Genomic DNA, 22,364 nt, shown 5'->3' with positions numbered 1-22,364 from the left:
GCTGTGAAAAAGGTGAATTATTCCAAGTGAAAATCAGGCTTTCATAGGTGCATATAACAAATTATGGCAGAATTTTGAAAAGGATGTTTCCTGTCCTTGGTCTCAAAGCAAAACATAACCTCCTGCTTTACTGGCATCGTACACATGAGCAGCCACTTAAGTGGTTAGTGTGTTGGACTAGGACCTTGAGAGACTAGGGTTCACATCTTGACTGGGGATGACCTTGGGCCAGTCACTGCCTCTCAGTCTAACCTATCTCAGCGGGTTGTTGTTGGGATTAAATGAGATGGGGGATAACCACCTTTCTCCTTGGAGAAAAAGGGCTATAAATGCATTACACAGAGTAAATAAACTTGGCAACATACACTCTGGTCTCGTGATAAAAGGATGCACCCTCTTTTTCCATACATATATATGAGCAGCTCAGGGCCAGATTTAGGTTTGATGAGGCCCTAAGCTACTGAAGGTAATGGGGCCCTTTATATATCCAGCTGTTTTTTTGTTGTTGAATATATGCTATATGGTAATTTATGGACCTCATACGTCCATACAAAACACAAAACACAGTTGCTGTATGTAGGTTTTATTTTATTTGTTTTTCATCTTATATTTTGGAAATGTACATCCAGGGGTTTTTTTTCTTTAATTATTTGGGGGGGTCCCCAACAGAGTGGGGCACTAAGCTATAGCTTGTTTAGCTTATACATAAATCCGGCACTGCAGCTGTGCATATACAAAAGCTGGAGACGGCGGCACGTTTCCCTGCTTATTTAACACGGGCTATAACGGAGGATTTTGCGCCTGTGGCACAAGACACCGCCCCCCACCCTATGTTTCTGCGGTGGGGCTTGCAAATCGACCCCGCACAGAGCTCAGGCCCCGTCCCGCGTTAGGCCTCAACCCTCTCGCCACCGCTGGGTGGTGGTAGAGCTCCGCTCCGCCGCTCGGGGAGCCAGGCGGGCGGTTAAGCGAGCAGCTGCTGCCGTCGCCTCCGCCGCCGCCTCCTCCTGCCGCCCCCAGCCATGGCCGACGTGGAGGACGGGGACGAGCCAGGTGTCTCGGCTCCTCACGCGGGTTTCTCGGGCTCGAAGTCGGGCGGCGTCGACAAGATGTTCTCGCTGAAGAAGTGGAACGCCGTGGCCATGTGGAGCTGGGACGTGGAGTGCGACACCTGCGCCATCTGCCGGGTGCAGGTCATGGGTAAGACGAGGGAGCGGCGAAAGCCGGGCCCCGGAACAAAGGCCTCGCTCAGGAGGCGGCAGCGGCGGCCTCCTCCGTCCTTTCTCAGGCGCCCTGGGCGAGGTGGGGCCGGGCTAGGCCTCGTCTCCTCCCGGTGAGGGGTTCCTGAAGGGTCTCTTCTCACCCCCCCCAACCCGGGCAATATTAGTGTTTTATTCTCTCGTGATTTTTTTCTGCGAAGGCTGCAGGGCGCCGGCGTTTCCTCCCCCTGGGTAGGAGGGAGGGGGAACGGGCCTTTTTGTCTGCTGCTTCAGGAAGCCCTGCCGACGCTACCGGCAACTAAACTGTGCCTAAACATGGGCCTTGATGAGATAAGGCCTGCCCTGCGCCCCTTCCCCACCCTTGGGCCAGACGAGAGGTTCCTAGCTGCTTTCCTATGTTCACGTATGGGGCCTTGCCCCTGAGAGAGCATCTAGGCCGCTGTAGACAATGAGAGACCTAAAATTAAAATGGTTGGAGCATTTCTAGTTTTTATTTTAAAGAGAAGAACATGCTGCTTGCTCCTTTTCGATCCTAACACAGCCATAGGATCCCGAGGTTCTAACTGAGGAAGCAAACCACCACCACTGCCTTCCCTCTTTTTCATAAGACTCTCTGGATAAACTCCATGATTCTGTTCAGGATAAGATTATAAAAGGTTATGCCTGGACGTTAACAAGTCTTTTATGTATTCACTTAAGAAGATATCACCATGGGAATGCAGTAAGATTTGTTACAATGCGCATACCCATGAGTAAGCTTGTGCAAAATAAATGAATTGGCTGGTTTTCCTATTTGGTAACCAAATATCACCCTTATGAACTGTACATATCACTAGAGCAGATCCTATATCCTATCCTTCAGTGCATTTTTACAAGTCCTTTTTTCCTATTTGCTGCTGTTCCTGAAGATATATGTGATTTAATGTGTCTGTAATAAAAGGATGCTGTCTCTGACTTTGAGCATCACTATATGTAGGATGCTTGCTTTGTGCTGTATCCGTTTTCATGGTGATCCCACTCCCTTTCTGGCCTGAGGGCAGCACTGGTAAAGCTACGCTTTCTCTGTGAACAGTGCCTATGGACAGTTGGCTCCCTAAATTGGTAGAATGCCCATTCATCTTTTCACCAGAAGCAGTATTAATTTTTCTTTTATAAAATGTATGCTTAAATTACGCATCTGGGTGACAGCAATGAAATCCTGTGGATTCCAGTTACATTTTCTTCCATTTGAGGTGTTTTTGTAATAACCATAGAAGTAACAATGTGGCTGTGTTTGGGGGCCAATTTCCCAAAGCAGTCCAGTGTACCTTACACAGAGGCATACTGTCTGCACGGAATATCATAGATTTGTAGAGTTGGAAGGTGTCAAGATGATCATTTAGTTCAATCCCCTCTGCCAGTGCAGGAATCTTTAGGGGGCTCAACCCTGAGATTAAGCGTTTCATTCTCTACCAACTGAGCTAACTCCAGTGGCGTAGCGTGGGTTGTCAGCACCCGGGGCAAGGCAAGTAATTTGCGCCCCCTAACCCGTGGATTTGCGCCCCCTAACCCTAACCCCCAGATGTTGCACCCGGTGTGGCCGGCCCCCCCCTGCACCCCCCACGCTACGCCACTGGCCAACTCAGTGTATTTGCTCCAGGGCATTCTTCTAAGAAGTGATGTGTTAGGAAGAGGAATTACTGCACAGTGAATTAATTTACTACTGGATTGTTCACTACATTTCTCCACATAGTCCAGTGTGAACCCTAAATTTTCCAAAGTAAGTTGGAAGAGCCAAGCTTTTGTGGTGTGGAAGTGGCTGAGTTAGTGGAAGGTCATGCATTAGGGTAAGTTTTAGATTAATGATCTTGAGGTGCTTAGATTACATGACACAGTATGCTTGCACCATTAAATGTTTGTCAGTGACTGTAGATGCTTTGGAAACACACTTTTCAGAGCTGCTTTTAGAACATCATACTTAGTCTTGTCCTTGTTTACATCTAGATGCCTGCCTTAGATGTCAAGCTGAAAACAAACAAGAAGATTGTGTTGGTATGTTGTGATTTCATTCTCTTGTTATTCAACCAAAGGCTTTTTCTTAGTGGGGTGCTTTTTAAAGTTTCAGCTAAATAGCTCTTATTTTTGTGCAATAAAATTCAGGAAAGCTTCATTAATGTAAAATGACATACATTTGTATAAAATACTTGGCCATAGGAAATCTGCAATTTGTCTTTTATGTATGGGTATGTAACCATGAAATACTAGTTACATAAGCTAAAACATTTGATTTGGTGAGGTCTGTTGTATCTTCAGGCATTTTTCATAAAAATGGTTAGTTGAAAGAAATCTTGGGATCTTAAAACAAAAAAAAATTGGTTTCACAACTTACTTTTACTTGCTGATTTTGAGGATTCAATGGTGCTGTTTTTGTATTGTGCTTTTTATTAAAATGGGCATTAAAAAGTTGAATTCTTACCACCACTTATTTGTTTGTATTTCCAGACTGATCTTGCTTTTAAAATACTGTAGATGTAGAAAGTACTGAGTCTGATATTTTGCACTTCAGCACGTGGTAATTTTTGTAGCAAAGCACTATCAACTGCTAAAATGCATTAACCAAGAACATGAAAAGTGATGCTGGGTTGAAATCTTCACATAGAAGAAATTTGCAATACTTATTTTTAACATAAAAATGTATACCTCGGCTTTTAAAAGCAAATAGTGCAGGTTCTGCCTGGTATTCTGGAAGTATATTTTGGACGGTCTCCACACAATAATAATAGCTTTTGAATGGTGCTGATAGCGAAATCTGTAAAAGTGAGTAAGAAATGCTAATAAGCTTAGACAACAATTCTTCATGTGCTGTAAAGTCTTAGGCTACTTTGAACTACTTTGGCACACCCAAATTCTCACATGCTCAGCCAGACTCTTGGCTTCCTTTCTTTGAACAAGTAGATTTATCCCACCATTCCAAGGCCATATCCCAAACCACTCTGTGTCATGCTGGGTGGCATGAATGCCTGCTGTTCAAGAAAAAAAGGTGTTTCATTATATTTGGAAGACACTGCTTTGGAGCATAGCTACAGTGATGGGAAAAAGAAAGTGCACCCTCTTTGAATTATGTGGTTTTACATATGAAGACATAATAACAGTCATCTGTTCCTTAGCAGATCTTAAAATTAGGTAAATACAACCTCAGATGAAAGGGAAAAGCTATGTGTGTAAAACTAAGTACACCTAATGATTCAATTGCTTGTAGAACTACCTTTAGCAGCAATAACGTGAAGTAATCATTTTCTGTAGTACTTTATCAGTCTCTCACATCATTGCAGAGGAATTTTGGTCCATTCTTATTTACAACGTTGCTTCAATTCATTGAGGTTTGCTGGCATTTGTTGATGCACAGCTCTCTTAAGGTCCTGCACAGCATTTCACTTGCGTTGAGGTCTGGACTTTGACTGGGCCATTGCAACACCTTGATTCTTTTATTTTTCAGCCATTCTGTTGTAGATTTGCTGGTGTGCTTAGGATCCTTGTCCCATTGCATGACCCAATTTCAGCCAAGCTTCAGCTGTCAGGCCTCACATTTGACTGTAGAATACTTTGGTATACAGAGAAGTTCATGGTTGACTCAATGACTGCAATGTTTCCAAGTCCTGTAGCTTCAAAACAAGCCCAAAGCATCACCCTTCCACCACCATGCTTGACAGTTGGTATGAAGTACTTATGATGATATGCTGTTTGGTTTCCACCAAATATGGAGCTGTGCATTATGGCCAAACAAATTGTTCCAGAAATCTTGTGGTTTGTTCAGATGCAACTTTGCAAACCTAATCCATGCTGCCATGTTCTTTTTAGAGAGAACAGGCTTTCTCCTGGCAACCCTTTCAAACCAGCCATACTTGTTCCATCTTTTTCTGATTGTACTGTCATGAACTTTAATATTTAACATGCTGAGGCCTGTAGGGCCTGAGATATAACTCTTGGGATATTTTTTTTTGCAATTTCTGTGAGCATTGCAGGGTCTGACCTTGGGGTGAATTTGCTGAGACATCCACTCATGGGAAGATTGGCAACTGTCTTGAATGTTTTCCACTTTTGAATAATCTTTCTCACTGTAGAATGATAAACTTAAAATTGGTTGGAGATGGCCTTAGAACCTTTCCCAGTTTCATAGGCAGCAGCACTTGCTTCTCTAAGAGCATTGTGTCATCTTTCCTCCTTGGCATTGTGTTATAACACACCTGAATGCTCCAGAACAGCAAACTGCTAAAACGTTGGCTTTCATAGAGGTGGGCACACTTACTGATGATCAATTAAGTGAGCACATTTGATTAGCAGCACCTGTCTGCTACTTGGCCTCTTAATTTCTATGGAAGCAGTAAGGGTGTACTTAGTTTTTCGCACATGTTTTCTCCGTTTTGGCTTTATTAAATAAATCAGGACATGGTGTGATATGTCATGTGTATGACATATCTGAGGTTGTATTTACCTAATTTTAAGACCTGTTAAGGAACAGATGGTTGTTATTATGTCTTCATATGTAAAACCACATAATTCAAAGAGGGTCGCTTTATTTTCCCCATGACTATTTACAAAAAGCAAAGTCCTACAGCAATACTGAATATTATATTGAGATAAATGCTAGCACTTTGTATTAGATCTAACCATTTTTAACTTGCTGACTCAAGTTTAGTTCTCTTCTTTTTCTTTCAGTGGTCTGGGGAGAGTGTAATCATTCCTTCCACAACTGCTGCATGTCACTGTGGGTGAAACAGAACAACCGCTGCCCCCTCTGCCAACAGGACTGGGTGGTTCAGAGAATAGGCAAATAAAAGCACTGGCAGTTCTTCTTCGGACTTCTTTGGAATGATGTGCAACCAAAGACATATTCCCCCATGAACAAGGGGAGCATTCGTGTCATGGGAGAGTCCATTTTATTTATTTAGGTCTAGGTTGATGCAGGTTTATGGAGTTGGATTTGAAATCTTTGTGTTGGTCTGTGGGATCAGCGTGGTTTCATCAAAAACGTTAGATACACAGCGTTGAAGAATGTATCTAAACGTTTAGTGTGAACTCTGTACATTTGTTTAGGAATGCTTTGGAACTTATGAGGCCCACAGTTATCTATGTTCAAAGCAGTTCCAGCTAGAAATGCCACTTATTTTTGTCTGAACTGAGGAATTCAACTGAAATAAATAGTTGTTGGTGATGCATTTGTTTTTGCTTTTTTGCTTGCTTTCATTATGATAAAATATTTCCTTTAGGTATTTATAAATATTTGTTACTTTGGCACTAATAAGGTTAAAATTGATATTCTTAAATATGTATTTCTCACAGATTTCTCGTAAGAACATAGGTAGCTACTTTATACGAAGTGAGAGCCTTGGTCTGTCTAGTTCAGTATTGCCTACACTTGCTGGCAGCGGCACTGCAGGGCTTCAGGCAGGAGTCTCTCCCAGCCCTACCTTGAGACTGAACCTGGGACCTTATTCATGTAAAGCAGAGGCACTGCCACTGACCTATGGCCCTTTCTCCAACACTCACTCTTGAACCTTTTACCCTGTGAAGTGCTCGGGTTGTTTTCTTCCGTAAAGCAATATAACGGAAAATGCAAACATTAAAAAGTCTTGTTAGTTGAAGACTAACAGAAATGACCGATAAAGGTAAAGGGACCCCTGACCGTTAGGTCCAGTCGTGGCCGACTCTGGGGTTGCAGCGCTCATCTCGCTTTATTGGCCGAGGGAGCCAGCGTACAGCTTCCGAGTCATGTGGCCAGCATGACTAAGCCGCTTCTGGCGAACCAGAGCAGCGCACGGAAACGCCGTTTACCTTCCCGTCGGAGCGGTACCTATTTATCTACTTGCACTTTGATGTGCTTTCGAACTGCTAGGTGGGCAGGAGCTGGGACAGAGCAATGGGAGCTCATCCCGTCACGGGGATTCGAACCGCCAACCTTCTGATCGGCAAGTCCTAGGCTCTGTGGTTTAACCCACAGTGCCACCCACATCCCAAAATGACTGATAGTTAGCAAATAATTGCTGCTGTATGGTATATGTAACCCTCCCCCCCCAAAAGCCAGGATCCAGATACTTGCATGTGTATGAATTTTCCCTTCTGGCTGTATCCCATTGCAGTGCAACAATTCCTATGCCAGACGGTCCCCTTAACCTTCAGAAACACTTTTGGATAGCAGGACAGGTTGTTGTGGAAAGGGGAGGTGCAGGAGAGCCCCAGTGCATTTCACGTGTAGCCCTTTGGATCATGATAATCATTTATTACATATTTGCCCTCCCACCCCCTTAGCAAACAAATAAGCAAACCCTGTTCTTAATTATAATCAAGATGAGACCAATGTGAATATATCTTATCTTTCCAGATAGATAGCCCAAAAGGAGCAGCAGAATAATGGGAAAAATCAGGCAGTAATATTGACTCCATGTGACCTACAGTATGTATGTATGTATTTATTTAGACTGAGCTCCTTTAAATCTCGTTGGTTTCAGAAACTTAAGTGAGTTTAACCTGCAGCATTTAAAATACTGAAAACAGTGCTGAAACAGCCATTTTATTTTCTGGCACCCACTTCAACCTTGAATGAACCATTTCACCATTCATACAAATCCAGGCTTGGAATACCAGCCCCTGCTGAGTAGCTTAAATGAAGGTTGAGGTTTCCATCCTTGCATGGACTTGAGTTCAAAACTGCAGTTTCATAAACCAACTTTCTGTCTCACCTCTACAACAGTTCAATCTCATGAAAGCTGCTACTATTTGCTATAAACTTCTGAAGAACACATTCCCCCCCCATAAGAATTGAGATGTGCAAAATTGTTGTATTCTTTACATAAACCTGGATCAAGTAGGCACAAGTTGGTATATAGTCTAAGCAGTGGTGGAACTTACTGGCTGTCCCCTGAATGTTTGCCATTGGGGTGCCCATGGGCACAATGATGCCCTTGAGGGCTTCCATGCTGCTTACAAAGCCTCTGAGCCCCCGTTCCCTACTGCCGTCTTCTACATGTATCTCAAATGATCCTGGATGCCACAAGATGAACACTTCACTACAAATATACAGGAAACTATTCAGTTTAACTATCTATCAAAAGTAAGTCAAGCTTCATAAGTATGAACACATTTGGTCTTTATAGGGTTGTTTTGGAATTGGTCTGAACCTCTGAGCCACTGACTAGTTTTGAAGTGGTATTAATTAATTTACTAACTTTGTTCCAGTTTCTGCTACAAAAATATAGTACAAAGTGTGCCTGAGCAGAAATCATGTTTCAGGAGCTGTGTCCACTGGCAAGCCTTATGAATGTATGGTTGTTTTGGCTACATGCCTGAGACTGCATTGGGACTTGTAACTTGCTTAGACAGATCACCACAGTATGCCTGATAAATGCAAATGAGAACAGGAAAAATGACCTTTGAAAATGTTTTCTTCTTCTAACTGGAACACAGCAAAGGCTGGTCCTACTGTGTATACTGACCCCTTGGGACAATTGGAGAGTGACCCCTCCCCTCTCCGCTCCCCAGCACTGGAGGTGTGAGAGTTATTAAAATAAATCACAGCAATCCTTTGTAAAGAAGTGTTAGGACATCTAAATATAGGGGTCACTATCAGCTCCCATTGTAATCCCATTAGTTCTGTCAGAATCACGGAAGAACTGAAGTAAAAACTTAGTTTCAAGTGGGCTTTTCAATTTCAGGAGCCAGAATTGTGACACCCGAGTTATATTTTGGAAATGAGAATCAACTTCTGCCATGTTGCGAAGGAAACAGACTCTCTTGTTCTGATTGTACATGGGATCATCCTTATTTTTAGAGCACCAATTATTCTTCGCTTGCTCTTTGTCTAAGCCGATTTGGGTTCCTTCAGAGGGAGCTGTGCCATGACAACAACGAAGATTTTGTGCAGTATAAAAGTGCAGCTCACAATACTGTTATTTCCCTGGATGGCATCTATCTGTATGTTGAGGTAGATTTTCACTCTAGGACTGAATGGTGCATTTTAAAAGAAATCTGACTAAAGCCTTTGATACTTCCTTATCAACTTGCCACTTCAAATAATTATGTGGTTCCGAAGATAGCTGTCGTTTTTGCTGAATGTTTTCTTTTGAAGCACTGCAAAACACAGAAAATCTCAAATTCCCTTTTAAAAAGCCAGCTTCAGAGCCTGCAGACATGGTGGACGTGCTTTGGAGAATCAAGGTACCAGGGATGGTGGGCAGGAAAACATATCAGCTCTCTGAAAGGGCATGATGCCATGTGTTCTCTATGGACCTGGGGTTGAAACTGAGGTCAGAGTGGTCTCAGGCCTGTGTGAGGAAGAGTAGGAGCTGAGTTGAGAAATGTACGCCAGATAGTTGTGGCAGCCGTGATGAGGTTCTCCTGGGCTGTCATCCATTTAGCTATAGATAGCAAACCCAAAGCTCCTTAGAGAGAAACCTCTTACCAGCCACTTTCCACAAATGGTACATACACCTAAAGGTACTTAGTGAAAATCCTTGAGAGGTATTTAATGCTAAAGTAGTCGGTCTCCCTAACATGTGTTTGTAGCCTGCACTTACACTCAGGCAGTGGCGCAGGGAAAGCCATACCAAGGCAGCCACCCCAAGGCAAGCCAGTGTTCTTGCCCCAGTGAGGCTCTGCCACCCTAGTAAATCGCCAAGATGTGTGACATGGGGGGACTGGATAACCTGATCGCCAACACAGCATACCTTGAGGCCAGGAAAAGTGGCGATGTGGATGCCAAGGAGATGCAAAAAAGACGCAGGAACCTAGCTCTGCCCAAGATTGAGGAATGTGCGGAGATCAAAAAGTCGATGACTATGGATTACGAGTCCATTTGCGAGCAACAGCCCATTGGCAAGAGTTTTTTCCGGGAATTCTTGGAAACGGTGCCTGAGTACCTGAAGGCCAGAGAGTTTTTGGACGAAGTGGTCGCTTGGGAGCTGGCAGAGGACCACATCAAGGACAGCTACCTAGAAGGCATAGTCAACATGTACTTGAAGAATTGCAGCAACAGCTACCTGAAATTTCTCAGTGCAGACTTGTCAAGCAAGTGCCAGGCAGCTGGCAAGGATGATTTTGAAAAAGTCACATTATCAGCCAGGGAAGAGACAAATGCCTATCTCAAGGGGAAACCCTTTGATGACTTCCAAACTAGCCCATTCTTTGATAAGTTTGTGCAATGGAAAGGCTTTGAGCGGCAACCTATAAATGAGAAGCTCTTTGACGAATTCCGAGTACTAGGCAAAGGAGGCTTTGGAGAGGTAAGGAGCTATTCTTTCATCTCCTGGGGAAGCAGATAGGCCTAGGCCATGCAATGAATGGCCTTTAGCAGGCAACAGGCACTGGGCAACTTGCCAGTCCTCTGCATGCGCAAGATCTCTTGTGACGTAAGCCCATATTCAGCCTTTTCTCTGATAATCTCCTCTGCACTAACATGTACTCAGAAGCATTAGGCAGGGGTTCATTTATTTTTCACAACTATCCCTTCCTCCTTGTTCCTCAAAATGTCTTACATGTGGTTTGCTTGGTTGTTTAATTTACAGTATTTTTATACTGTCCAGTAAAAAGTTCTCTGGGCAATGTACAGTAAGTGTTAAGAACATAAATTATGCAAATAAGACATGAGATGAAATAGGTTTCCCAATGGAAACACGGCTGCTGCTGCGGCTCCATTCATTCCTTTCAAATAATCTACAAAGCATTGTAGAGAACCCATAAATGGCATAATAGTCTCCAAGAATACAGTATATAATCTAAGGGGTATTTGTGTGTGTTTTTAAAAATCAAAACTGAAAGCAATGGATATTGTGGTGAAAATAGCAATAAGGGGCATATAGTCTCTCCAGTTCCGAGTCTGCATCGCTTACTTAAGACGTTTCCTTTTTTCATTAAACTTGCTGCTTTAGGTTTGTGCCATTCAGGTGAGAAATACTGGCAAGATGTATGCCTGCAAGAAACTGGACAAAAAACGACTAAAGAAAAAAGGTGGCGAAAAGATGGCTCTGTTAGAGAAGGAGATCCTTGAGAAAGTCAACAGCCGTTTCATTGTCACGCTGTCCTATGCCTATCAGAGCAAAGCCGCCCTGTGTCTTGTCATGAGCCTGATGAATGGTGGGGATCTTAAATATCACATTTACAATGTGGGCGAAAGAGGCTTGGAAATGGATAGGGTCATCTTCTACTCGGCTCAGATCACCTGTGGGATGCTGCACCTTCACTCCATCCAAATTGTCTACAGGGACATGAAGCCTGAAAATGTCCTCCTGGATGATGATGGCCACTGCCGATTGTCTGATCTTGGCTTGGCGGTGGAAGTCAAGGAAGGCAAGTCCATAAACCAGAGGGTAAGTGAGAGTTCACCGTGCAGGGCTGCTTGGCTAGTTGGGAGAGCTTGTTCTATTTCCAATGCACTGAGCCCCCCCTTTAATTCCTTTGGGATTTGTTCTTCACTAAATATCTTATGTGGTCATTTCATTCTAAGTGACAGATGGAAAGAGGATTTACTTTATTAACTATTTGGAGGCACGGTGGAGCAATTCGACTGGCACGCTTGCTTAAAAAGAAATTATACCTTGCCAAAAAAAATGCTGTTAGGTTTTGAGGCATTATGCACATCAGATGTTTCTGTTAACAGCCTATGAGGAGTTCCAAAAATGAGGAATTGTTGGGGAGTAAAAGCCTTAATGTAATGGGTGCCAATTCTACTTGATAAGGGAGACACAAACCAGTGGAAAGGTTTTCTGTGCAAGCCCCATTGAAATGAATGGGAGGTGGCTGTCACCGATGGAAGCGAAAGATCTGAAAAAGCTCAATATGGAGGCCAAATGGCCGAAATATCGGGAAATTTTGGAACAAGATGGAGATAGACTGAAATTACAGAGTTTTGAAAAATTAAAAAACAAAGTGCGAGACTGGCTTCATTATTATCAGATAATGGAGGCATATAATTTGGACAAGAAAATTGGCTTCCAGGTGGAAAAATCAAAATTGGAAACAGAACTGTTAGAACCCAAAACTAAGAATTTGTCAAGAATGTATAACTTGCTGTTGAAATGGAATACTCAGGATGAAACGGTGAAATCTGCTATGATTAAATGGGCACAAGATGTTGGACATAACATAATGATGGCTGACTGGGAACAGTTATGGACCACAGGTATGAAGTTTACGGCATGTAATGCCTTAAGAGAGAATATTATGAAAATGATATACAGGTGGTACATGACACCAGTCAAGCTTGCAAAAATCTATCACTTGCCCGATAATAAATGTTGGAAATGTAAAGAAACTGAAGGTACATTCTTTCACCTTTGGTGGACGTGCCCAAGGATTAAGGCTTTCTGGGAGATGATCTATAATGAATTGAAAAAGGTATTTAAATATACCTTCTTGAAGAAACCAGAGGCCTTTCTCCTGGGCATAGTTGGCCAATTGGTGCCAAAGAAGGACAGAACTTTTTTTATGTATGCCACAACAGCAGCAAGAATACTCATTGCAAAGTATTGGAAGACACAAGATCTACCCACTCTGGAAGAATGGCAGATGAAGGTGATGGACTATATGGAACTGGCGGAAATGACTGGCAGAATCCGAGACCAGGGAGAAGAGTCGGTGGAAGAAGATTGGAAGAAATTTAAAGCCTATTTACAGAAATATTGTAAAATTAATGAATGTTAGAATGATGTTGGATAGAAAGTAAGTGGTTTCTAGCTGTAATACTATAAGGGAATATGAAAAATGGATTACTAATAGGTAAAAATTTAACGTTACAATACTTTAAGATTAAAGACTTGGATAAACAAAGAGGGGAAGGATTTGCTGACCCAACAAACCGAACTGGAATACAAAAAAGGGAGGCGTGAGGAGGTCCGGGAAATAAGCTAATGAAAAATAAGTAATGGAAAGATTGAGTTGTTTTTAACTATTTTTATTTTGTATTTTTCTTTTTTTTAATTTTTATTTTGTAATATTTTGAAAATTTCAATAAATATCTTATAAAAAAATATGAAATGAATGGGAATGGCACAAGAGCATCTATTGTTTGTTTCAGTGGAGATTCCCTCTTATTGCTCACCCATATTGTAAAGGATTATCTCATATCATCTCAGTTTTTCCATATTATTCTTATTGCAGCAGTACAACCCACAGCCAACCTACCACATACTCACTTGCACATTCTGGGTCAAAATGTACGAAAACCCCTGCCGGTGGTGGGGAGTTTGGTAACATGTCACATTCAATTGTATATTTGCAAACAAAAAGAAGAGCACCATTGGCCATTAGTATATAGCTTTAATGGCACTAGCTGTGAGGGTTATGAACTGATTGTGATACAAAGCGCTCGAGGTTTAAGTGGGAATTATACAATAAATTTTGGGTAACGTAAATATGGTACATAATGTGCTGTATTTGTTATCCAATTTACGTTTCTTGTGTAACCGCTGTTAAGACAGGTTAAATAAGGATCAGTTCATAATCACTGCAGGTAGCCCTAATAATATAACACACATTAGAACGACAGCAGCAAAAAATAGCTTGCTGGAATTCTTTTCCTGGTTTGTATATAGCATGTAAACCTAAACAGTGAGGCAAATATATTTACCGTATTTACATTGCCCTGTACACCTTTCTTATTGTAATTTTATTGTGCAACCACCATCTTATATATGAGCAAATGACAGGGGTGCCAACTTAAATAAAATATTGTTGGGCCCCAGGTAAACCCCGCCCTGCATAATCATATTTTATTGTGGGGACCAAAGCCCCCACGGCCCCTAGGAGTTGGCTCCTATGGCAAATAAGGATAAGTATTCAATTTAACACAAAAAAGCTCTAATACAGTTTATAGGGTTATGTTGAAAGTATCTGTCGTCAGAATTTGAGAGCATTTCGCATTTTTTTAAAACTTCCCAAATATAAGATCTGTTAACAGGAATGTCAGTATGCTTTATGTTGTATAGACCTATATATAGTTTGAATGTTTTGATTTGGGATTCATGAATACTGCCCTCCTTTCCTTATTGAAATAGATTTTAGTGGTGTTGGATCTTTCATCAACTGCTTTATGAAATGGAAGCTTGTATGCTATAACAGAGCTGCGTGTGATGGGACTGTATTTCACAGTCAGATGTCTATCATTAAACGTGTTGGTTCAGTTGTCATGAAAACAACCTAGAGTAAGTCCTAGTCATACTTCTGTATATACGGTAACTTCCCAGAAATAAGTAGGCCCTTTTGAATTTGCAGGTCCATGGTTTGTGAGTGCACAAAAGGAAGAGTGTGCTCCAGGTCTAAAGCATATCTCTTTTTGGTACTGGTTGATAGTTGTGGTGCATAAGCTAAGCAAGAGTGTGGTTTAATTTGATAAAAGGCTGTATTTCCTGCAGGAAAAGTAACTGATGAGAGATCAAAAGAGAACTCTCAAAATACTAGCCCTGTGTTATTATCAAAGTTGCGGGGGGAGGGGGGCTTATTAAAACAGAATAGTCAGAACAGCTTAATATGGCTTGTGTGCAGAAGACAGACTCTCAAGGAGGGTTTTAATTTGCTATTTAAAATAAATGTTCAAGGCTTGCAATACATTATCTGTGACTTACTGGTGTAATAAGACTATGGTGTACTCAAAAGTAGGAATGCAGTGGTTGAGTGTTTCTAGTTGGCCTGTAAAGTGTAGTTAAGTTCTTTTTATGATATCTGAGTGGGGAGGTGGTACCCGTTGACACTGGTAGGGCAGAAGACAGGAAAACCAACAGTAGGTGGAGCCAGAAAGGCACTTTCTAGTTTTTGTCATGTCTCCATCTTCTACCTGCTAAGTTCTACTACAACGCTGCAACACATGAGACTAAGGGGGAGGTAGATGACAGGCAGTGCCACCCCCTGGATTGGTTGTACATAGGTCGGCAGGTGGGGCTTGTTAAGGATAGACTGAGGTTGGTGGGGCCAGTTTTCTGTTTGCACTAATGCAGGGTTTCCCAAACTTAGGTCTCCAGCTGTTTTTGTACTACAACTCCCATCATTCCTAGCTAGCAAGACCAGTGGTCAGGGTTGATGGGAATTGTAGTCGAAAAACAGCTGGAGACCCATTTAATGTTTCATCCCATCTTTCTGCCAGAGGCCACATCCCCTCCCTTACTCTGGTCAGCCTTTCATGCCTGTCAGCATTTGACAGAAGGGAAATGAGTCCATTATAGTGTGACAAGAGCAAACAGTTCACGAAGTCGCATTTCACAAGAATGAACCTCCTCCACAGAAACATTTTCATGTATGTCAGAATTCAAGTATTCACATCCATAAGACCATAAGAAGAGCATGCTGGATCAGGCCACTTTTGGAAGTCAGAACATGTTAGCAAAGTTGAGAGATGTGATTCCTAAGGAAGGCAGTATTATGCCTAAGGTAGGCAGTATTAATGCCAGCCAAAAAGACTATTAACCTGAAGTCAAATCTATTGATGTATTATGGTACAAATTGTATGAATGTCAATGTGGTCTCTTAGTGAGGAAAACAGGTATTGTGTCTATTAAACAGACACAACTGGAGTGTGTGGACAATTTGTATTTCACCTGTATCTAGTAAAATGGGCCACTGCTGGATTGCCTTTTGATAAAGGGTCATCCTTCATGTTATGAGTTGCAGGAACTGCTAAGCTGAGGTCAAGGAGTAAGGGGAAATGCCATAGACCAGCATAAGGACTCTAATTTAACAACTCTATTAAATATGTAGGGTGGCCATGTATACATCATTCGCCTCATAAAAAGGAGGACACAGGTGTGCATAAAATGTAAACATGCTACTTTATATGCATGGATGCAAATACTATAATTTACTATAGAAATATAGTGCATCTCCAGGTGCTAACTTGATGGCCATGCAAGGCCTTGCTCTCCCTTCTTACAGTTCATTAAAACTGGACTTGGTCCAGCTCTGCAAATAGAAGACAGCTTCAAATAGAAGACTGTTCTTTGAATTAAGGACACATCACATTCTAGATGACAGTAGCCATTCGTTAGTGTTGAATTAGCTGTGCCGCTGTATAAATAGTGTAACCCTATAAATTGGAGCACAGAGAGATATTATGCCTGCTGTGCAACTCCATACCCCTCAACTGTCCTGATTTAATCAGGGCATCCCATTTTGGGTCAGTATGGTCTTGTGCGGGATGGTAGCCCTGAAAGACTTGCATCCTGGTTTTCCTCTGGGACATGCTGGAGGGTATGCAACCCCTTTTTTTGGCTCCTACAAAAGTGCCTTAGGAGGTTTTTCTGTAAAGATTCTGATAGAGGTTTTATAAAAAAAGATATTCAGGGTAGGAGAGAGCAGGAAAGAGTTGAAGATTTATGAAAGGAAAGACTGAGAAGACCACAGAAGGAATAAAAATTAATACCCAGAGAAGATAGTGAAGAAGAACATAGTCTTCTTCCCTCACACAACAATAACCAGCAGCAGCTCCACAGCCAATGAGGCTACAGTTGCATTCTAGTCCAAAATCATGTTGCCGAAAGCAAGTTGCTCACCTATAGATAACTATTTTTGTTTTGTTTTGTTTAGATTTGTCTTAAATTGAACAATTCTCTGAGTTGTTCCTCTTGCTTCCTGTTCTCCTTCCTCTTCCTATTAAATAAATGTCTAGTCCTTGCTTTATTCTATTAAGAATCTTGGGTTCTGTAGTTTACCCCCAACATAGCTTCATTTTCCAGCCCTCTAACCAACTACAGTTCCCAGGATTCTTTGGGGTAAGTCATGTGCTTTAAATATATGTTGTGTACACAGACTTAAATTGCCTCCTTTATCTTCCCTTCCCCCACCCTTTTGGGAAAGGGGGAAAGGTAGGGACTTATTGTGTCGTTCATGTTTCCGTGAAAAGATGTCCAGCCCACTTCTACTTTAGGAAGAGTGGCTAGTGAGAAAGCTATAGCCAAAAAATTGAACTCTGATGATGAAGACTTTGTTGATTATCGTAAGTACCCTTCATTCAGAAACCATACATGTTTTTCCATTTTGTAATCTCTGTTTGCTCAAGGAGGTGATCAAACTATTGTTTGGAATCGCTAGTTTTCAAATGTGGTTTTGGGGGATCCTGAGATTTCTCCAAAGCTTATTGGGAGTTCTTCAGTTAGAGGATCAGTAATGCCAAATGAGCTTTCCCAAAAGATTGCTTGCTTGCTTTGTTTGCTTGCTACGATGTTCAATGGTAGAAGAGCTTTGGGTGTGTGCCATTATCCGAAGATTATTATCCTCCACATATAAAGCCAGATTCTAGTCCTTACCTATGGTTTTTAATTTCACTAACATTAAGATATGCATTATGCTCATAGTTAGAATGACATTAATGTCGGCAGACATTCTGCTGACAGGGGAAGGGCCATCTCAGTAGTACAGTGGTACCTCGGGTTAAGAACTTAATTTGTTCTGGAGGTCTGTTCTTAACCTGAAGCACCATTTTAGCTAATGGGGCCTCCTGCTGCTGCCGCACGGCCGGAGCACGATTTCTGTTCTCATTCTGAAGCAAAGTTCTTAACCCGAGGTACTATTTCTGGGTTAGCAAAGTCTGTAACCTGAAGCGTATGCAACCCGAGGTACCACTGTAGAGCATCGTTTTGCATGCAGAGGGTCCCAGGTTCAGTGCCCTGCATCTCCAAGTAGGACTGGGAGAAACCCTTGTCTGAAATGCTGGAGAGCGGCTGCCAGTCACAGTTGACAATGCTGAACTAGGTGGACTAATGATTTGGCTCAGTATAAGGCAGCTACCTATGTTCCTATGATTTTTAAGGCAGGTGGAATGCAGCTGGAGAAAATGATGCGTGCTCTGTGGCTCCTCCCTCTTGTCCTCCTGGGTTATCTTAAAAGGATTTGTACCAAAATAAATGCTGCAATCCTTATATGAATATTTGGTGGCTATAATTGCCTTGGATGCCTTAGCAGAAAGGCACCCTATAAATGCAATCAATCAATCAATCAATCAATCAATCAATAAAACAGCACAAACATTTCACCCCAAATGTTCTTTTCAAAGGATCAAGCTGTAAATTGTAAAAGGTGAATTCTATATACGGTATGTGTGTGCGCGTGCAGTATGACAACATTGGGTTCTTGCTATATCAAGCTATATCATGGATCATTAACTTTTTCTGGTCTCAGGGCAACATTTGGAAATCTAAGAAACTTTTCTGGGCACCACAAAGCATCCATTTCACAGTTGATTTTTATTTATTTGTTTAAATGTTTATATGCCGCCTGTTAAGTGGGCAGCTCAAGGTGGTGTACAACAAAACAAAACAAAACAAAAGACTATACAAGCAACCAAAATACAATTAAAATACAACCAGGCTGTTGAAAAAATCAATAAAACTATACAGCTGGTTAAATTAGATCTTTGCGGGTCCAAAGTTTCTGAGGAAGCAGGCAAGATGACAAAAATATTTTTTTGCATGTAACTCCTTCCCAAGCAATAGGCAAAACACCAGTGGGTGACATAGGACATGGGTACCATGTTGGGAATGTGCACAGGTGTCAGTGTAACTTGTACAGAGCGTCATCTTACATGTTTTGAAGACAGAGCATCATAATATTTGAATAGGACAAAAGCATACTTTGGTTAAACTCATGCACAAAATGCCCCTATCCCCCCCCCCAAATCCCTTTGTTTTCCTGTGTAATTCCATTTCTTAGGAAAACATCAGAAAAGCTGTTTTGATTTTTAGGAATTGCTTTCTAATTTCAAGAGGGCAACAAAGGGCTAGCTACAGGTTGTGAATCTGCAATTTCAAGTTTATCCGTTCTACCTCAGGAGGGGTTTTTTTCATTAGCATATTACATGCCCTTTGGTTAACATTCTGCACAAGTTATTCCTTGGTCCTTTTAAACCTAGAAATCACGTTGAAAGCACAATTGGCAGCCAAGGCATCAGTGCTAGCTTCTTTTAATGGAGTGCATCATTTCCAGGGACCCTTTCACCAGATCCAGAAGTATACCGTATTTTTCGTCCTATAGGGCGCACCGGCCCATAGGACGCACCTCGTTTTTTGGGGGGGAAATGAATAAAAAAAAAATTTTCCCCCCAGCCACGGCTGCAGCCCCAAGCCTTGCGCACACCTGCCCGAAGCATGGGGAGCCCTCCGGAGGGCACCCCATGCTTCGGGCTGCAGGCTGCCGCCCCAAGCCTCGCGCGCCCGGCAGGACCTCCCGCCGGGCTTGCAAGGCTTGTGGATAGCTTCCTGAAGCCTGGAGAGCTAGAGGCATCGGTGTGCACCGACCCCTCTCACTCTCCAGGCTTCAGCAAAAGCCTGCATTCGCCCCATAGGACGCACACACATTTCCCCTTCATTTTTGGAGGGGGAAAAGTGCATCCTATGGGGTGAAAAATACGGTACCTTTCTTTTCTATGTTAAAAAAAACACTGCTGTGGATTTATTTTAAGGGTTCTATGGGTGACTTATATTAGGACCGTACCATAAACGAAATTAGCATCAAGAGAGAACTTTGATACTGGAACAATAAAAGAAGCAAGCTAAAGTGCTATGCTAGCCTGAGGGTATATTCACATTTCTGCCTTAGAGCACAAAGATGTTGTCCCCACCCCTGGTGCATTTCACAGTTCTTTCCCCTCTAGCAGTTCACATCAGCACAGCTTCATTAGTGTAAGATTTATTTCTGTTTGTGTACACACCAGGGGGCATTGACAGGGCAGGTATGTCTTTACCCAGTGTAAAGACGCTCACACCTTGGCTAGGGATGAATTAGGAATGGCTTAAGAACTCCAACTGGTGTGAAGCTGGTTCGAGAAACAACACATCAGACAGTAGCATTTTATAAGGAAGTACATATGCATTTGGGGTAAAGTCACTGAAGGACAGCTTTTTTAAAAACCCATCACTGGAAACTCAGCTAGTAAACAGGAGTGTAAACACAGTCAAATACGGTATAGAAGAATTCTGTAATCTCTGGCCCCAGACCAGCTATAGCACCACACAACCAACCTCTTGCAGCAACGTATAATCCCAGATGGGAATACACATTCCAATCTGTATCCAGTATGCATCCACAACAGTGGGCACATAAGAGCATTGCAATGAGGGTGTTCCTCCAGATATGTGCTTGCATGCGGAGATCACCTTATCTCTTGTATTGTCCAGCAGGGGGAAGCGCCTTTCTCTCTAGGGAAGATGCCCACATAGCATGTTACAGTGGTACCTCGGGTTACATACGCTTCAGGTTACAGACTCCGCTAACCCAGAAACATTGCTTCAGGTTAAGAACTTTGCTTCAGGATGAGAACAGAAATTGTTCTCCTGCGGCGCAGCAGCAGTAGGAGGCCCCATTAGCTAAAGTGGTGCTTCAGGTTAAGAACAGTTTCAGGTTAAGTACGGACCTCCAGAACGAATTAAGTACCGTATTTTTCGCTCTATAAGATGCACCAGACCACAAGACGCACCTCGTTTTTGGAGGAGGAAAACAAGAAAAAAAATATTCTGAATCTCAGAAGCCAGAACAGCAAGCGGGATCGCTGCGCAGTGAAAGCAGCAATCCCTCTTGCTGTTCTGGCTTCTGGGATAGCTGCGCAGCCTGCATTCGCTCCATAAGACGCACACACATTTCCCCTTACTTTTTAGGAGGGAAAAAGTGAGTCTTATGGAGCAAAAAATACGGTACTTAACCCAAGGTAGCACTGTATTTCAATCTGAGTCGAGACTCCAGGGACAGCTTTTTGGAATGTGGAGTATCTGGAAATCTGGGTGGTGTGTGCACACTTATACAACAGAAGAGAAGAGATTTGGTACTGATTTCTGATTGCTGTCCAATATCTGATTGTCCACCTTAACTACACGTATTTGAGCAGGGATGGCGGGGGGTGGAGTTTAAATGTGAACATACCTATCTGGTTTACACTTCTAGCACAATATGCAGATTTGAAATAAAGCAATCTTTTGAAATTCGCACTTCTCCAAATTTTGCAATATAGTTTTCCAGCCAAGTAATATATACAAAAATGCATAGACTAGGTTAACATGTGCATACATGTACGTGAAAATAACATTAAAATGCATTAATTCAGGTAAAATTGATTTGCATAAATATGCACATTAGGTAAAGCTGCATATACAAATGTGTATATTAGGAGAAATGTGCACTTAAATGCTGATTAATTGTCATGAGGACTTTTTTTTAAAAAACAAGCTGATTGGAAATGTGGAGAACTGAACTAAAGACTGAAAAATTAGAAACTGACAGACTAGCTCAATGTTATATATGAGTTGTTTTGGAAGTTAGGTTCCTTGAATATGTATTTTTTTCTCCAAGGTTTTGGTGTTTAGTCGGAGTTGGTTTGTGTTTTGCCAAAAAAGCATGTGTTCAAACAATTCAGAAATGAGAGGGAGAGAAATACAACTCTGGAGACAGCTGGAATTTTTGGAAAGTGTTAAAAGAGAGCATCATTTGCGATGGTGTGCCCACCAATGTGTTTTCTGCTGCAGTTATCTCTGGCCAAATGGTTTTTGCAGCATGATAGTGAGATTGGAGAGAAAGAGACTGCTCACACTAGAGGAAATTATGGCTCTATCAGACAGAGAAGAAAAAATGGTCCCCAAAGCCCTTTTCCCAGTCCACAAACAATAGGTGGTGGGGGGGGAGATATGGGACCCCTTAAAATCCACAAACCACACTTGTTGACTCTTTGCAAATTTAGTCAAATCCTGGTCTCCTCTAATTCCTAAAAACAGTAGCTAAGAGAGCCATCTGGTTGTGAGGCTGTGTACTTAAAGGATACAACCCCAGGACACAAATTTGCATAAAGTGTACATATTTATATGTATAAATTATATGCATAAATTCCTCTAGGAAATTAAGATGGGAGGTTGCTGGGTTCTTATCAGGACTATGCTTTGCAGTTCCCTAAGTCACTCTTTTTATTTTTATTTTAAAAAGCGGGTGGGGGAAAGAACAGGAGATCCAGGTCTTGCCCCTTGAGCAACCCCCCCCCAACAATGCCCCTGGTCAGACCTGGTCAAACACAGGTCAGAAAAGCAGAAGTTAAAGCATTTTGGCTTAAGTGGGAGTGTCTGGTGTTTCATCACATTGTTGTGGCCCTTAAATTTCCTTAATATAAATTTATCTTTAAAATTAGCCTAATTAGTTACAGGGTTATGCTATGCTTCA

General features: G+C 42.1%; 2 protein-coding genes across 4 annotated transcripts in view; both read left to right on the top strand.

Annotated features, from left to right (window-relative positions):
- The first annotated feature begins 687 nt into the window (after positions 1–687).
- RNF7 (ring finger protein 7) lies at positions 688–6,415 on the top strand. 3 transcript variants are annotated; one of them, XM_081008362.1, is made up of 3 exons: positions 688–1,333; positions 3,204–3,251; positions 5,916–6,415. In XM_081008362.1, the coding sequence occupies exons 1-2, from the start codon at positions 1,023–1,025 to the stop codon at positions 3,214–3,216; spliced, it is 324 nt and encodes a 107-aa protein (XP_080864488.1). In that variant the 5' UTR covers positions 688–1,022; the 3' UTR covers positions 3,217–3,251; positions 5,916–6,415. The 3 variants fall into 3 exon arrangements, with proteins under 3 accessions (XP_080864488.1, XP_080864489.1, XP_080864487.1); XM_081008363.1 differs by having other exon boundaries at positions 738–1,193; XM_081008361.1 differs by having other exon boundaries at positions 887–1,200.
- A 134-nt stretch (positions 6,416–6,549) lies between these two features.
- Positions 6,550–22,364, top strand: part of GRK7 (G protein-coupled receptor kinase 7) — a 45,149-nt gene continuing 29,334 nt past the window's right edge. The window contains exons 1-3 of the mRNA XM_081008055.1: positions 6,550–6,780; positions 7,282–10,474; positions 11,120–11,557. Of these exons, the coding sequence (XP_080864181.1) occupies positions 9,872–10,474; positions 11,120–11,557 (1,041 nt within the window). The 5' untranslated portion in view covers positions 6,550–6,780; positions 7,282–9,871. The remainder of the gene's footprint in view (positions 6,781–7,281; positions 10,475–11,119; positions 11,558–22,364) is intronic.

The sequence above is a fragment of the Podarcis pityusensis genome, assembly GCF_964106645.2.
Source record: "Podarcis pityusensis genome assembly, chromosome: 5".
Taxonomy (NCBI): Eukaryota; Metazoa; Chordata; class Lepidosauria; order Squamata; family Lacertidae; genus Podarcis; species Podarcis pityusensis.
Note: the sequence above shows the minus strand (reverse complement) of the source record. Positions and strands in the feature narration are given on the sequence as shown.

Bases quoted from the DNA above. Each gene is read 5' to 3' on its own strand.
- RNF7 (XM_081008361.1), top strand. From the start codon at position 1,023: ATGGCCGACGTGGAGGACGGGGACGAGCCAGGTGTCTCGGCTCCTCAC. The intron at 1,201-3,203 runs GTAAGACGAGGG...GTTTACATCTAG, and splicing joins CTGCCGGGTGCAGGTCATGG to ATGCCTGCCTTAGATGTCAA. The intron at 3,252-5,915 runs GTATGTTGTGAT...TTTTTCTTTCAG, and splicing joins CAAACAAGAAGATTGTGTTG to TGGTCTGGGGAGAGTGTAAT.